Source organism: Oxyura jamaicensis, chromosome Z (genome assembly GCF_011077185.1).
Source record: "Oxyura jamaicensis isolate SHBP4307 breed ruddy duck chromosome Z, BPBGC_Ojam_1.0, whole genome shotgun sequence".
Lineage (NCBI taxonomy): Eukaryota > Metazoa > Chordata > Aves > Anseriformes > Anatidae > Oxyura > Oxyura jamaicensis.
Window position 1 is genome coordinate 18,633,584 of NC_048926.1, and position 16,828 is coordinate 18,650,411.

At 38.3% G+C, this 16,828-nt stretch overlaps 1 protein-coding gene across 1 annotated transcript in view; it reads right to left on the bottom strand.

The window, feature by feature from the left end:
• Positions 1-16,828, bottom strand: part of DHX29 (DExH-box helicase 29) — a 32,838-nt gene that overhangs the window by 10,855 nt on the left and 5,155 nt on the right. Inside the window, exons 2-20 of the mRNA XM_035309114.1 lie at positions 16,725-16,803; positions 15,352-15,431; positions 14,462-14,575; positions 13,770-13,899; positions 13,252-13,394; positions 12,711-12,836; positions 12,013-12,139; positions 11,557-11,727; positions 10,768-10,933; positions 9,824-9,947; positions 8,812-9,408; positions 7,859-8,002; positions 7,584-7,760; positions 6,763-6,903; positions 5,195-5,339; positions 4,910-5,030; positions 3,733-3,817; positions 900-988; positions 162-290 (exon numbers count right to left, since the gene is read on the bottom strand). Of these exons, the coding sequence (XP_035165005.1) occupies positions 162-290; positions 900-988; positions 3,733-3,817; positions 4,910-5,030; positions 5,195-5,339; positions 6,763-6,903; positions 7,584-7,760; positions 7,859-8,002; positions 8,812-9,408; positions 9,824-9,947; positions 10,768-10,933; positions 11,557-11,727; positions 12,013-12,139; positions 12,711-12,836; positions 13,252-13,394; positions 13,770-13,899; positions 14,462-14,575; positions 15,352-15,431; positions 16,725-16,803 (2,888 nt within the window). The remainder of the gene's footprint in view (positions 1-161; positions 291-899; positions 989-3,732; positions 3,818-4,909; positions 5,031-5,194; positions 5,340-6,762; positions 6,904-7,583; positions 7,761-7,858; positions 8,003-8,811; positions 9,409-9,823; positions 9,948-10,767; positions 10,934-11,556; positions 11,728-12,012; positions 12,140-12,710; positions 12,837-13,251; positions 13,395-13,769; positions 13,900-14,461; positions 14,576-15,351; positions 15,432-16,724; positions 16,804-16,828) is intronic.

Consider the following 16,828-nt stretch of genomic DNA (forward strand, 5'->3'; position numbering starts at 1 on the left):
TTATACTATTTTAAAACTTTATGAATAAGACATTCAGATTACCTTTATTTTTACATTTGAATCTTTAGTTTGTGTAACTAAAATTAATTTCAATGAAATTTGTTTTCTGCACAATTAATACAACAGTATTTGTTTAATTTACAAAAACAAGTTTACAGTACCTGTCTCTTGTGTACATTCGGAAGCAGAATCCATCCCTAACACGCCCAGCTCTTCCTTGTCGTTGCAGAGCACTAGCTTTACTGACAAAAGTCTCCTCCAAGGAACTCATCTGACTACTTTCATGATACCTTAAAAATTATAAAGTGAGTGCCCATTCAGATTTCAGAATAAAAATGTATGTATATTTAATTATTAATTTAGAAGCCTATATAAAAATACTATATTTAAATAGTATTAGTTTGAGAATATGACATTTAGTTTTGAAAACTAAGCATACCTGGGGAAAATGGTACATCACAGAACCTTGGATACAACGGATTAATCAAAGTGTAAAAAATGGAAAAGGAAAGAGTTATTACATTAGCTCATCAAGCCCAACTCTTTGCCAATTCAGAATTGGTCCTTCTAGCAATTTATAGGGTTTTATACATTTAAAATAGACAAGGAGCAACTTCTAAAATGTAAAATAGTATATTAACAAAATCTACTTTATTTTCAAACCAGTGCTTAATCAAGATAATTCTTATCTATAAAGAACTCCCCTTATTGTTCTTCACATCATTTGAAAATCCCAAGATTCATCCCAGACTTGAACCTAAATTGCAAGCTGTTCTATGAGTTCAATGCATTTTTCATCTGGAACTGCAGGTTAGTAAGGATACTACAGAACTCCCATAGTACTAGCCTGCAAGCATGCACAGTAATCACAATGTGATTTATGAAAGCCAAACTCTCACCTATTTTCTTTTGTTCTTCCAGTATCAATCACAAAGACAACATCTGGTATTGTAATACCCGTCTCTGCTATATTGGTTGCCAGAACAATCTGAAATAAAGTAACACAGCAGAAATAAAAGAATTATGGAATGTCAGTTTTTGTCCTTGTAATCACCAAATGGTTGAGGCTGGAAGGGACCTCTGGAGATCAACTAGTCCATAGTTCTATGATTCTATGATTAGTCCACTCCCCTGCCAAGCAGGACGACCTAGAGCACATTGTACAAAATAGCATCCAGGCAGGTTTTGGGTATCTCCAGAGAAAAAAGACTCCACAACCTCCCTGGGCAACCTGTCCCAGTGCTCTGTCACCCTCACAGTAAAGAAGTGCCCCCTCATATTCAGTGAGAATGTCCTGTGCTTCAGTTTGTGCCCGTTGCCTCTTGTCCTGTCTCTGGGCACAACTGAAAAGAGACTGGCCCCTCTTGACAACCTCCCCTTAGATATTTATATGCATTGATGAGATTATCCACTCAGTCTTCTCTTCCCCAGGCTAAACAGGCCCAGCTCACTCAGCCTCTCCTCATGTGATATGCTCCTCACCAACCCAGTAGCCCTCCTCTGGACTCACTCCAGTAGCTCCATGTCCTTCTTGTACCGGGGAGCCCAGAACTGGACACAGCACTCCAGGTGTGGCCTCACCTGGGCTGCTCAGAGGGGGAGGATCACCTCCCTTGACCTGCTGGCAACACTCTTCCGAATGCAGCCCTGGATACCGTTGGCCTTCTTGGCCACAAGGGCACAGTGCTGGCTCATGGCCAGCCTGCTGTCCACCAGGACTCCCAGGTCCCTCTCTGCAGAGCTGCTCTCCAGCAGGTCAGCCCCCAGCTTGTGCTGGTGCTTGGGGTTATTCCTCCCTAGGTGAAGGACCCTGCTCTTGCCTTTGTTGAACTTGCCCAACTCTCCAGCCTGCCCAGGTTCCTCTGAGTGGCAGCCCTCTGATGTATCAGTCACTCTGCCCAGTTTTGTGTCACCAAACTTTCTGAGGGTGCCCTCTGTTCCTTCATCCAGGTCACTGATGAGTAAGTTGAGCAAGACTGGATCCAGTACTGACCCCTGAGGGACACTGCTAGCTACAGGCCTCCAACTAGACTGCTCTCTGACCACACCCCTTGGAGCTCTGCCATCCAGTCAGTTCTCAGTCTGACTCACTGTCCACCATCCATCCCACACTTCCTGAGCTTGCCTGTGAGGATGTTATGGGAGACAGTGTCCAAAGCCTAGCTGAAGTCAAGGTAGATAATATCCACTGCTCTCCCCTCATGCACCCGGCCAGTCATCCCATCACAGAAGGCTATCAGATTGGTTAAGCTTAATTTCCCCTTGGTGAATGCACGCAAATTATACCTGATCATCTTCTCCTCCACATGCTTAGGGATGACATCCAGGATGAGCTGTTCCATTACCTTTTAGGGGACAGAGGTAAGGCTGGCTGGCCTGTAGTTTACTGGACCTTTCTTGTCCTTTTTGAAGACTGGAGTGATACCAGCTTTCTTCCAGTTCTCGGGTACCTTCTCATTCTCCACATCCTTTCGAAGATGATGGAGAGTGGACTGCCAATAACATCTGCCATATCTCTCGACACTTGTGGGTGCACCCCATTGGGACCCATGGATTTATGGGCGTCAAGTTTGCCTAAATGATCTCTAACATGATCCTTCTTGACCAAGGGAAAGTCCTTTCTCCAGACCTCCTCTCTTGTCTCTAGGGTCTGAGATTCATGAGGGATGGTCTTAGCAGTGAAGACAGACGCAAAGACAGCATTCAGGAACTCTGCCTTCTCTGTATCCTTTGTCACCAGGGCACCCACCCCATTCAGCAGCAGGCCCACATCTTTCCTAGTCTTCCTTTCGCTATCAATATATTTGAAATCCTTCTTGTTGCCCTTGACATCCCTTGCCAGACTTAATTCTAAATGAGCCTTGGCCTTCTTTGTTGCATCCCCAAGTACTCCAACAATGTCCCTGTATTTCTGCCAAGGGACTTGTCCCTTTTTCCATATGCTGAATACTTCCTTTTCCTGTTTGAGTTCTGCCAGGAGCTCCTTGCTCATCCATGCAGGTCTCCTGCCCACTTTGCTTGCCTTCTTGCTCATAGGAATACATCAATCTTGGGCTTGGAGGAAGTGATGCTTGAATGTTGACCAGCCTTCCTGGACACCCCCCCCAATTCCTTCTAGGGCCCTAACCCTTGGGATTCCTCCAAGTAGGTCCCTGAAGGGGCTTAGTCCAGGAGATCAAATCAATATTTAGAAAAAAAGATGGTTAAATATTTTTTATTCTTGTTGTTTTTTTAAAAAACTCAGGATTATTTTCCTAATCAAGCTGACAAAGCATTAAAAATGCTTTGAGCTAGAAAATGATTTAGTCTTCCTCAATTACTCAGGAGTCTAAATTCGTGAGAATTTCATATTCACATTTTCTTTTATAATCCATCAAAATTACTAATAGCTATTATTTGCCAAAACTAGTCTATTTAATAGTCTGGAAGTAAGTAAAATAATATTTCCAAAATGAAAAACTGCAATTACTAGTAAAATTATAGGAAAGCAATAATTAAAGTAGCTCTTAGAAAAATAATAGGTTTAAGAGTTTGTCTGATTACTGTCAAGATTTCACAGCACGCTAACTTCCATCTCTTACAGAGCACCAAATTAGAAGAACTGTTACTTTCCATTGAGAAAATTCGAGGAACAACTGGCTGTCATGTAATTATGTATGATGTGATTTTTAAAAATCCATAGCTGCATACTCATAACAAAAATTATTCAGTGGTGTAATTTGCTTAACTTACCTTTCTAACGCCAAGTGGAGGTACTGTAAATGCAGCTGCTTGATCTTGAGTTGAAAGAACAGAATGCAAAGCTATCAATCTGTGCCTAGAATTAGATATTATTCTAATCAATAGGTATATTAAGATACAGTAAAAATGAGAGCAGAAATACAACAGCAAGTTGGAGAAAGCAACTAGAATGCACATTGGAAAGAGCAAATCTTTGCATGACTGGTTTCAGCTAGGATAGAGTTAATTTTCCTCTTTCTAGGTGGTATGGTGCTGTGTTTTGGATTTAGGATGAACAGAATGTTGATAACATACTGACATTTTAATTGTTACAAAGCAGTGCTTATACTAAGCCAAGGACTTTTCAGCTCCTCGCTCTGTCCTGTCAGTGCAGAGGCTGGGGGTGCAGCAAGAGCTGGGAGGGGATAGACCCAGGACAGCAGACCCAGACTGACCAGAGGGGTACTCCATACCATCTGGCGTCATGCTGAATATTAGTTTGGGGGGAGGCTGGCCAGGGTAGGGGATTTAGGCACAAATGAACCTGAGTTCTTTACATTATGCTTCTGAGATAAGGACTGTCACTGAAGCTTTGTACACAACTATAAACACAGACATCTTTTAGCATAAGTGAGAAAAGCCTTCAGAGAGAGAGTCACAGAAATTTGTAACTTCCTTTTCTTCTAACCGTTGGCATTTAAGGCCATATGCAAATATTTAGAATTTGACTGAAAATACTCCTTTTATGCCATAGCATTGCTACCTTTTAGTTACTCATAAAATAAATTTCAAAACTGTTTGTCACTGCAACCCTATGCCACTTCTCTTAGCAGATTACTGTTTGTGGATCTCTTCTCAGTAAGCAGTCATTTCTATATAAACAGTATACCATGAAAAGCTATTTCCCAGACATACTAGTTCCCATGCCCTAAAACGTGGAAATGAAGTAGTTGACTATTTTATGATTAATTATGTTTGTTCAAAAAGCCAAGTCAAAAGAAGAGACGGTTATGACCGTACCATTTCTAAGCATTTGTCATCTTTGCTTAGATAATAAAAATGGATTTGCAGTTAAACCAGCCCAAAGGTATAACTCTCAACTTCACTTTTCAAGAATCGCAGGCTTTAATGATCAAGAAGGACGTATTCATCAAGCTAATCAATTACCTATAGAAAATATCTGTGTTACCTGTCACGCAAGCTAAATCTCCTGTCAGTTGAAATGAGGTCATACAACTGCTGGATATGAGCAAGGCCTGGTAAGAAGATCAGCACAGCTCCTTCAACGTTCTTGAACTGGGGACTTCTATCTGGAAAGTGACAAGACAGACACACAGTTAAAACAAACATGCATTTGCAGACAGCCTCAGCTGAGAACAGGAACTAACTGTGGTAAATACTTTCTTAGGATATTTCATATAAAATTAAGTTCAAAAGCAGTCACAAGTATATAAACTTAAGAAGCAGACTGTACCTAAGTATGCAAGCAACTCCAAAGTAAGTTCAAGGTTGATCTTGTAAGGATTCATATAGAAGACTGCTTGCTGTGTACGACTGCTATACTTCTCATAGTAAGGAGACAAATCAATACCAGATCCAGACTGGACTGGGACATACTCCTAGAAAGGAAGAAGAGGAAAAATCATATGTTCAGTGTTTTATAAAAAAGAGGTCAAATTGTCATTCACTTTAGGCTTCTTAAAACATAGTAAGTGACATTTAATTGACGAACTTCCCATGAAAAACAGTGAGAGTTAGATTAAATCACAAACCTCTACATAATAACCTATGTATTGATAACTGCTACTGGTAAATGACATCCCAGATGAAAAAGGAATAAAAGTTTATGCAAGCAGTATTACACATTATGTTTTATGAATTAAAGCAATTCACACGTCCATAATCAAGCATCTAATTAGCAGAATTTCAGAATTCAAATTCAGTATTGTAAGAAAACAGCTTCCCTTTTCTTCTCTCCCTCACATTCCCCTTCTCAATGAATGGTTGAAAAGAAAGTTCAGAGTCAATTATATGACAACTCCTGCAGTGTTTTGGGGAAGGAGGTAAGGGGGAGGAAGATAAATATCTGTTCTAATAATAACAAATTGTCTATAAATATCTCAGACATAACACAGAAGCCTTATGCTAAGTATATAAGTGGAACCATTGTAAATTATTTCACTGTTAAACCACTTCAGAAAGAAGCTTTCCACCACATATGCTTCTGTACTGGAATCTCAACAGAAATAAATCATAAAGATGGAGGAGCACTCTGGAGAGCACTTTGGGTTCAACCAAAACATGCTGTTGTGATGTATGGAGTAACCATCACTCCATGAAAAATCTGCAAGTCACATGGTAGCATGCTTTGAACATGTGTACACAAGTGTTTGATCGCACAAAACTAAGTGGTCTTGCAGAAACTTCATGGGAAAAAGTTAGTAGACAGGTGTCCACCCAAAATATTCACAGCCTAGAGCAGAACAGTCTACAGTTGCCTGTAGTCAGAGGCATTCATATGCTTCCCTTCAAGAGTTTTAATTCAAAAACACGTCCAGCTGTCACTGTAGAATAGTTACAGGATTAACCACAGCTGGTCAACCCACAAAGCTCTACAATCTTCACACAAGTTATCCCATTTGGCATGACAAGTTGGATGATTTCGGAAGTTTTTCGCTAAAAGAGGTGTGGCCTTGCCTTTTCTGTTCTTCTTAGTTCAATATTGAGGATAATTCTTCGGGAGAACTTATTTAAAAGTTTTTTCCTGTTGCTGCGTACAGGATTAGAGCTGGGATTTTGCAAAAGAGAAACAGAAGATCTCAGTGTCAAATGTATCAAAATTATGGCAGCAATAAGGGAGTTGAGACAAACATCAGGACATGGTTTTAGTAAATATCTGATTTGCACTGTAGAAGTGCCATTGCATCTTGTGTCAACTGCTGAAAGAACACTTGATATTATACAAACCAATTGCATTTAATTAACAGAGATAAAGGTAATAAAACAAAACTCATAAATTGAAATTAGAAATGCCTATTTTACCTGATACTTTGTAGTGCCTCCTCCTTTGGTAGTAACATTTATCACTACTTCTTCCTCCTCTTCTAAGAACTTCTGACAATATTCTGAGTCTTTCTCCAGAACATAGCCAGTTGCTTCAATTATGTCTTCAACATGGAAAATCTTTATTGAAAATTCACAAAAAAAAAGGCATGTCAAAAACTTATTGGCAGCTTTTTTGATCTTTTTTTTTGTTTTTGTTGTTGTTCATACAAAGCTGAACAGGGCATCCCTTTCCATTTTAATGTTCTAGTAGACCTTGCAAACTTCAGCTTAATCTTTCTCATGCTTTTTGAAAACCCAAGACTTGTTATGAATTTGTTAAAAGATGTTAAAAGATCTCTCTGTATGATCACTGACATTACTTTTACTATAAGCCATGAGAAACATGCATGAGAAACATGCAACTTTGTCACTGCATTTTTTGGTATGTGGAGAGAGACAGGAGAATTCAATACTTTCTTTTCCTTTCCTTACTACCTACATTCAATAGAGAAAAATCAAAATGTCACTGTCTTCAGATGAGACTGATTTTAATCAACTGATAATATATCAGGGAAAAAAAAAAAAAAAAAAAAAAAAAAAAAAAAAAAAAAAAAAAAACAACAGTACAATCCTGCAGTTCAAAGCACTGAAGTTTTCAAAATGGAAAAAGGCTAGAAGTCTGTGACATAAATACTTAAGGTGTTTTTCTGACCAAAAGCATACAATATATTTATTTAATATATTTATTATAGATACTAACTAAGCACACATGGTATAGGTGCAAAGTGCCTTCTAAAGTCAGAGAAACATTTGCCTACCTCAACAGGATAACTCCTCCCTGAAATCCTTAAAATGGGACAGTGCGAGAAGTAGCTGGAAAACTTCTCGCTGTCTACAGTAGCGCTCATTAAAATCAGATGCAGGTCTGAACGTTTATGCAAGATCTCTTTCAGGATAACTAGCAAGAAATCAGACTGGACACTCCTTTCATGCACCTAGAATTGGAAAAAAAAACATACAAATTTCTTAATAAAGATGGTAAGTGTAGGCCCAGAATAACTATAGTTTCTGCAGAAAATAAAGAGCTGATAACCTCATCTACAATAACATGAGATACACTCGAGAGAAGACCATCTTCTTGAAGTTTCCGAAGCAGAACACCTGTTGTACAATATAGTAGTCTGGTGGCTTCTCCTGTTCTAGATTCCATACGAATTTGATAGCCGCACAGGGAGTCCTTTAAAAGAAATAACATGACATTAAAAATACAGTAATAACTTAAAATAGTAGACAAGCAACAGACACTCAAAATTGAGTTAAATTTAAGCACTGTTAGAACTCAACAATGCACAAGTTGCTAGTTAAATAGTATAGTGAATGACTGCCAAATTGTTTTTTAATAGCTACATTTGCTTTTGTTAAGAAAGGGAAAAATATATTGAAATATAGCAACTAGAGTTTCTCCAGAGCAGGAAACAGCTAATAACCTTGGGTATTGTTTTTAAGGGTTCTTGGCAGTCCTCAAATAAAAATATTTTTGAAGTGGAGGTTTTATGCAGAGGAGGATTCTATACCTCCTAGGGATTTCTCACAAATAGACTACCATAAAACATACATGATCTTGCTTTTCTTCAAATAACAGAGAACTTTGCTGGAAGGGACCTCTCTCAAAGCTGGGCCAGGCTTCAAGTCAGATTAGATTACTCAACTTTATATACAGGGCAATTTTCCCTTACTGATGGGGACCGCCTACTTGTAGGGACGTCAATCTCTCTCGGCAATCTTTTCCAATGCTTGACAATCCCCGTTATTAAACACTTGCTCTTAGTCACCCTTTGTAAAATTTTTTAGAAATCACATATTGATACCCAGAGGTTCGGAACTGACAATTTATAAAAGCAGCTGACATAGCAAGAAGCCTTTTTCAAGAAAAAAGTAATATCTAATTTGGTTGTGTAAGGAATAATAATGTTTTCATTTTGTACCAAGAATACATCTTCCTAAAATTTGATCAAGATTAGAAATAGGAATCAAGATGCATCTTACCCTTCCTCCTGGTCCAGATTCACAGCCTAGCTCTTCACAAACCCTTGTAGCCAAACTCACTGCTGAGATTCTCCGCGGTTGCGTGCAAACAATATTACACTTGCTTGACCCCTCATCTAGCAACAAGTCTTCTAACAAGAAATGGGGCACTTGGGTACTCTTCCCACTGCCTGTTTCACCAGCTACAACAACTACTCGATGTTTTTTAAGAGTTTCCACAATTGAATATCTGTGCTTAAACACAGGTAACTCCTGTCTCTCTTTCAAAAGCCTCTGGTATTTGGGGGAACTTTGCAGCTTTTTGAACAAAACCCTGGAAGGTTCCAAATTATCTGTTTCTGGCGTCTCAAGTGAAAGACTGCTGAAGTCCTCATCAGAAACTAAATTTTCCCAGGAATCTTCAGGACCTTCAGATACTTTTGGTTGGTTTTCAGACTGTAGCTGTTGCTGTTGCTTTAGTTTGTTTAATAATTTAGCAATAAAGTTATCACGGGGTTTGTTAGTTTCTATCTTGTTTTCTTCTTCCTTTTTCTTTTCAATATCACTCCATTCTAGCCAGACATCTCGATAGGTAGGAGGCAGCAACTGATGAACTGACTTAGGGAGAAAAACAGAAAAAAAAATTACTCTGTATACTACTCAGTAATGCAACTAACATTTTATGTGTAAATGAGCTTGAGTAGCAGAAGATAAGACTCGAGATACGGAACTCCTTGTAAATACAGAAGCTGTGAAACCAGTTATATTAACATCAACAAGCCATTTTGTTCTTAACTATCTTGCATTCTTTGCAGCACTGAAAGAACAGTTTTACTACAGAATAGTTTCCTCCCCATATGCTGCAATGCCTGTGATTGTCAATAAAGGCAAATTACTGTATCTTTCAAGCAAAGAACTTAATGGATAACACTTGAATAAACTGCTTTTAAAATTTAATTAGAGAGACTACAATTTAAAAAAAAAAGGGGGGGAGATTTCAAGCTAAAAAAAGTAATATTGATGAAAGCCTTACCTGTCCCTTGGTTAGATGATAGAGTGCCAAAGTTGCAGCTAGATGTTGTGCTTGCATACTATCTTCTGTTACAATTGTAGGACACATTGCCATTACATCATCTGATGACTTGATAACCCTGACCCTTAAAAACAGATTCACAGAGGCATTTCTCTTAATTTTGGTTACCTATATAAACAGCACACCTGTTAATGTTGTTTAAAACATGAGTGAAAATCAAATATAGGAACTAATCTAAAAAACATAATGTTTTTCAATAATCTTTTGTGAACACAGTTAATCACATTTGACTGAATGGCAGAAAAATTTCAGCAGATTACAGCAGCACATTTGTAGGGTGAGGTGAGTTCAAGGAGCACTACCCATTCGTAATGCTGTGTCTATTTTGTTTGCATATGATAATATACTTTATATTATACTTTACAGTACTTTATAACACTACATTATAGGCTTATATTTGAAAAGAAACATAAGAGTCACTGGTATTGCAGTGGTTTGGTTACAAATTTATGGTAGCTTTTACACGGGTTTCTAGCTTCTCCTTTAAATAAATCCCCAAAAGGTTTTTGGAATTTAAATCACTAAAACCTATGGCTTAATGTATTGCTCTGAACAAGAATGCCAGAAGTTAGTTGTCCAAAATTATTTTATAGAATTAATTTCCTTCAGAACCTTTCACACAGCAGTACAGAATTTAAAGCTAAATGAACTGATCCACTCTTTAAAGGATCACTCAGAGTTTTACATTTGCTGTAATATCCAGCTGAAGCATTACTTCCCCAGAGCTATCCAGAGTGAAATACTTCCCTGCTGGACTGAAATCACTCAAGTTAAACATACTACATTCATTTAAACCTGGACCAACATGACAAAACAGAAGTTTTGAACATTTTTATTTTTAATTAAACCAAAAGGAAAATGTAAAGGTTATGCGAAATACGTACCTACATTTCCAGTATCTTCCAACTGGAACCTTTTCAAAGGCAGGGTTTGGGCTCTTGGGAAAATTCTTCCTGCACCAGTCAATCAAAAATTGTTTTGGAGATTTACCAGTCCAGCTTCGAGCACTATAATCAAAATTTCTTACATCTAGTGGTTCTTTCTTTTTGGCTACAAGAGTAGAATGACACATACTTTTATTCTCCTAAAACTTGCATTTTTTTTACATTCAAAAATGTTTTATCTGTTCTACAAGTGTGTTTTCACTAGAGAGTATTGTTTCCTGAAGGGTTATGCAGCTCTACTAAATGAACAGAAAATACTGGTGCTGAGAAATGATAGAAATTCCTGCTTTTTCAAGAAAGGAAATTAATTCCTAGCAGGAAATTAATTACAGTATTCTGTTTACAATATTTGATCATTCAGTAATTCAAGAGCTTTTACTAATATTTTGTTGTTAGGAAAATACTAACAGTTTGAAGGTTTACAATGAAAACAGTTTAGAAAGACACGAGGGTGACTATTAATGGGAATAGTCACTAGCCCTGTAGCAATGAAAAAAGAAACACAAGATTTTAGACATGACAGTATGGCAAAAATAGCTTTTAGCATCATGTGCTAAAACAAATATGAATCTTATCAAGTCAGCTTGGTCAGCAAGACAGCCCACCTGCCATTCCCACAATGAAATGTTGACAACTCCACACTGAAATGCTATGCAACCCTTAAAAAAAGAACTGATACTGTAAATCTGTGGTATGTGCCAGGCTTGTATTGAACACGTTCCACCACACCTTTCTCTTCCTTTGCAGCACCTTCAGGTTTTTCAAGCAAACTCAAATTCAAAGTGGTTTCTTGAGGTACAGGAGCTTGAGGTAGGGGAGCTTTTTTCTTTTCATTTTGTTGTCGGTTTGAAGTTTTTACAGCTGGATCAAATACAGGATGCTCTTCAAGCATTGCCATTTCTGTCAAAGAGAATACACAACTTATTTCTACCAATTGTTGAGCATTTTGTTCCTTAAAAGAGAAGAATAATTGCATTAATTCATATTGAGCACTGAAAACCCAAAAGTGAAATGTTACTGACTTTTTACAGTTTGACCCACATGAAAACAGAAAGTTCAGGGAAGCCTGCAGTTCACACAGTGAGTGGCATGACAGATGATGAACTCTACTTGACTCAAGAAACCTACTTGCCTAACAAATACGCAAGTCACAAAATGAAACTCAGGTAATCTGCAGGGCTTTACCTTGCTGAATTTTTCTTATTTTCTCTTGTGCCACCTTCTGGCCTTGCTTGTCTTTGTCTTGCTTGGAGATGCTTGCTTGCTCTTTTGCTTCTGAAAGTTTTGCAGCCAGGTGTACATATCTCTCATTCTATTTCAAGTAGAATTATTAATTACAAGTTTAATATTATATTCTTGTCACCATTAATATCCTACATAATAAAAAAAAGTCATCCTTTATACTAAGCTTAAAAAATATTTGTTTCTCATTTGTGCAAGTGATGAATAATTAAAACCTCTGAAAATTTTATAACCACCTTCCTAATCTCACTAAGATGTGTTTCAAAAATCCTTCCTTCCCAGAAAAATACATTCACTATTTTGAGCTCAGTACTAAAAAAAAAAAAGAGAGAGAGAGAAGAAATGACCTTAAGTTGTGCCAGGGAAGGTTTAGGTCAAATATTATGATATATTTCTTCACTGAAAGGGTTGTAAAGTAGTGAAAAACAGGCTGCCCAGGGAAGTCGTAGAATCACCATCCCCATGGGTCTTCAAAAGAATACGTAGATGTGGTGCTTGGTGACATAGTTTAATGGTGGACTTGGCAGTGCTAGGTTAAAGGTTGGATCAGATGGTCTTAGAGGTCTTTTGCAGCCTAAATGACTCTATATCGATTTTGGAAACTTTTTGAATGTTTCTCATGAAACATTACTCTGTCTTACTGGGTCAAACTTTTCTCCATCTGTCTCTTTCACAGAGTCGTTTTTCTCTTCATCACTTTGTTGTTCAGCATATCGCAAAATCCACTCCTTCATATTCACTTCTTTCTGTTTCTCTGCATTTGTCTCCTGAAAGAGCAACCAAAATTAAAAGTAATGATAGAAGTAAGTGAAACCACCAATATTTTTTCTCAGTCACGGTTTACAAACTACTGCTTAAGATTTTATATAAATTAAGTTATATGACAGAGTGCTACCTGTAAATAAACAGAACAAACCAACTCTAGGAGAAAATTAAGCTATGACTTAACAAAAGCTATCATAGACAACAAATTATGGAGTCTTTTAGACTTCACATGGAAAAAGGTTAGCTTTCAAATGACTGTTCCACTGTAGTTAAAACAATGTGGATGACAATATTGTTTAAGCATATTATATTTTCAGAAGTTTTCCACGTCATTATTGAAGTTGACACTAATTCTGTATTTTGGAAATTTTCATGGTCTATTCCCACCAATAAATACACATTGATTTCTCAAATTACCTTAGTTTCAGGGCCATTCTCTTTCTTTTTCTTATCTACTAAGCGAGGTGGAGGTTCACATTTTGACACAGGAGAACAAAATTTTGCTCTAGGTTTCTGTTGCTGTTCTTCAAACTGCTGGCTAAAGCCTTCAGGCAAGGCATCTTCAAAACAAAAAAAAAACTTGTCATAGAGTATGTCAATAATGATTACTGAAAGATCTTTTAAAGTGTGTTGAGAACCAAGTGGAAGAACACAAAACAACAGTATGCCTGAAATAAAAATCAGGCTATAACATCTAAGTAAAACAATATTTGTTTGTTGGACTTTGATAAAACTCTAAGAATAGGAAGAAAAAGACCAAGACTATCAAAAAAGAGTAACAAAACCAGTCAGCAGCACAACTAGGAAAACTGTGATGACTACTGGTCTAAGCGAAACAACATATTTGACTGCTACTTTCATATATTTCCATATCAGAGTTGGACCTACTGTTCTTCAATTAAAAACTGTAGTCAGTTCTTTGTCGCTATACTTACCATCAGGAAGGTTTAAACAAAGCCAATCAAGCGCAGAGTGAAGATCACCACCATATAAAAGTGTATTTTTCATTGCTTCCTCAATGTGTTCAGTCTTAAAAGAAAACCTTTGCAAAGCCATGTATACATCCTACCAAAAAAAAAAAAAAAAAAGTTAACAAACATTTAACCTAACAGTTTAATAAAGGCTCAGACTCATATTTCCCACATATCAGATAATTGAGATTAAATGGATAAAAAAGTGTAAATTAACATACCAGAAGGCAGAGTAGAAAATCCTGTTTTGAAAACAAAGCTCATACTAATTTTGAATGTAAATATATGTACATATGTATAAGCAAAGCAACATCCCAGTCTCTGAATAGAGTGCATATTTTCTGGGTAGAAAGATAAATCTGCAATTTACCAACTATGATATGCAACTAAAAATGTAGGAAACAATGTCCTTAAAACATTGAGGTTAACTTCTGTTCCTCTATCTATTTGATTAGATACTCTGTGGTATATACTACTGAATGCATGGAGACACGTCTTTCCTGATAAACATGCTAACTGATTCCACCGGCTAATCATTAATGCAATTACTGGAAAATACTGGCTTGTACTACACACAGAAATATGAATAACAAAAAAAAAAAGAAACTGTTTACTCTAAATCAACAATGGGCAGAGGACAACATTTTAAACTCTACCTGCAGTTTCTTAGCCGTAAGTCTTCTGGAAATCATTCCTTTGTCATTATTTTGTTTTTTATGGTCATTGATTATATCAATAATCCTTTTCTCCAAATTACTGTTTATCATTACCTGCATAAGGAAAAATAGTTGATACAAAGCAAAACACTACTTTTTATGATATATCAATGTTCTTCATGCCTAAGGAAATGAGAATGCAGAAATCTTCCTGCCATTCAAATCCCTGCTTTTCCAGTTTTCCCTACGTTTGGCAAACCTTTCTTATGAAAGGTACGGATTTTTTTAAGTTATATGTTGTTGTGTTTTGTGTTTTTTTTTAACCTGAAATAGAAAAAAATCATTCCCTATTACAGAGAAGGCCCATTTATATCTTTAAAAATATAGGAATTCCCTTGACATAATATAAGGAAAAAATAATAATAAAAAAAATCTACTGGAAAGAATAAGGCCTCTCTTCCCAGCTCACTAGAACTAATATAACGTGACTGTTAAGACAGTCTTGTGAGACTCTCCTTCTTATCTGGATTAGGAAAAAAATCCAGACACAATTTTAGTATTCTTAACATCTCTAAACATGAATGAAGCTTTAGTTGTCACTGAGATTGCCGTGTAAAATCCGTTTGTATTCTTCCTCTGACAGGAAGAAAATACACAGCCCTGCGTGTAATGTATGATTTCTTACTTAAAGAGAGATGTTGCCGCCCCACTAGTTTATCCCATTTCTCAAAGCACACTCAGAACCTCAAACAGCTCAAGCTCAAGAGACAAGGTCAAACACATTAACGTAGTTTACATGTGTAACATAACACATATAGCTGAAGAAATATTTACTCGGGTAAAAGAGTACCATGAATCACAAAGTTCTTTTACCTAAAGAAGATACTGACCTTAAGAATAGACTTATCTAGATTTGCAGCAGCAGCAGCACTGGAATCTACTGGTGAACTAAAACTGTAAGTTTTTGGACCTGCAAATTGCAAACAACCATCAGTAATGTAAGCGGAGTGCAGAGAACACTCTTTATGTTTTTTAAAGCAGATCTAACATGAGGCTAGTATTACACCAATACGCCAGTAACATGCATACACTTAAGAACTATGTGAACACTCAACGGTGTAGAAAGGCCATTTACTAAGGAATGCTAAAGAAACAAATGACTCAGGAGAAAAAATATAAAATCCTGAATGGCACAAAAAGTGATCGAGTGCTCACTATCCATACAAGAACAGGGAAGAACATTCCCCAAACAGGGAAGCTAACAGCAAGTTCAAAGTGAGTAAGAGTGATGTTTTGTTTGTTTTAATTACAAAATGCACGGCTCCACAGCTGAGCTCTGCCACTGAAGCTGTGGGTATTGGGCATTTGTGTAAGCCCAAGAGCAGGCAGGATGGTTTGCCTAATTAAATCATATTTGGGGGGGGGGGGGGAGGGGAGGGAGGGAAGGATATTGAATAGAAATCCTACATGGCTCAGCAAGTCCCTTAGCCACAACTGGAGGAGGATGTAAGAGTACTCTCTGAGAGTATCACTGCATGTCTGGCCTGTTCCTACATGGGTACCTGCGTTTGGACCCAGTCTAGGCGAGGATACTGGGTTACACAGGCATGTGGTCTAACCTGCTATAGTTGTTCTTACTTTCCATTTATCAGTTGTTTGTGGGAAAAATATCTGTTCACAGAGCTATTTATCATCACTGAAATTGTTTAATTTCTCACAACAGCCAGCCTGATGCTAGATGCCATCCCTTTTGAGAATGCAAGTGCTGTTTCTGGTACGGTGCAGACATAAAGGAGCTGAGCAGCCTCGGAGCTTTCAGCACCCTGCCAGACCGCAGGGCACTCCGGACAGAAGCAGGGTGCTCCGTGAGGTGCTGCTGCCCCCCTGCTCCTCAGCAGGACGGCTCACCTGTGCTGGACAGTTTCTGAAGATAACTAAGTGCTGTGGTGTTAGAGGTGAAGGAGACATAAAAACACATATATCAGAGCCCAGATTTGGAAAAGCAGACCTAAGAGGCTCATAAGTTTAAAACACGGGACGAGGGACTGCAGGACTTCATGTTAACAAGCTGGGACCTGGGATGGCCTGACCGGACCGCTGCCCAGCCCGCCTACATCCCGCCGCACCGGCTGGCATTAGAAGCAACCGAGTCTCCCCTGACAGCCCCGTGCCCCGCTGCTCACCCGGCCCCGCTCCACTCCGTGTGTCTCCGTGAAACCCACACCTCGCTACAACCCCCAGCCCCAAACCCGCTGCGCCTCACCTTGCTTGACGCGAGGCTCCTTGCAGGCGGGCGGCGGCCGCGGGGCCGCTCGGCCGCCCGACGCCTCGGCAGCAGCGGCAGCACCGGCCTCGGCGGCGGCCCGC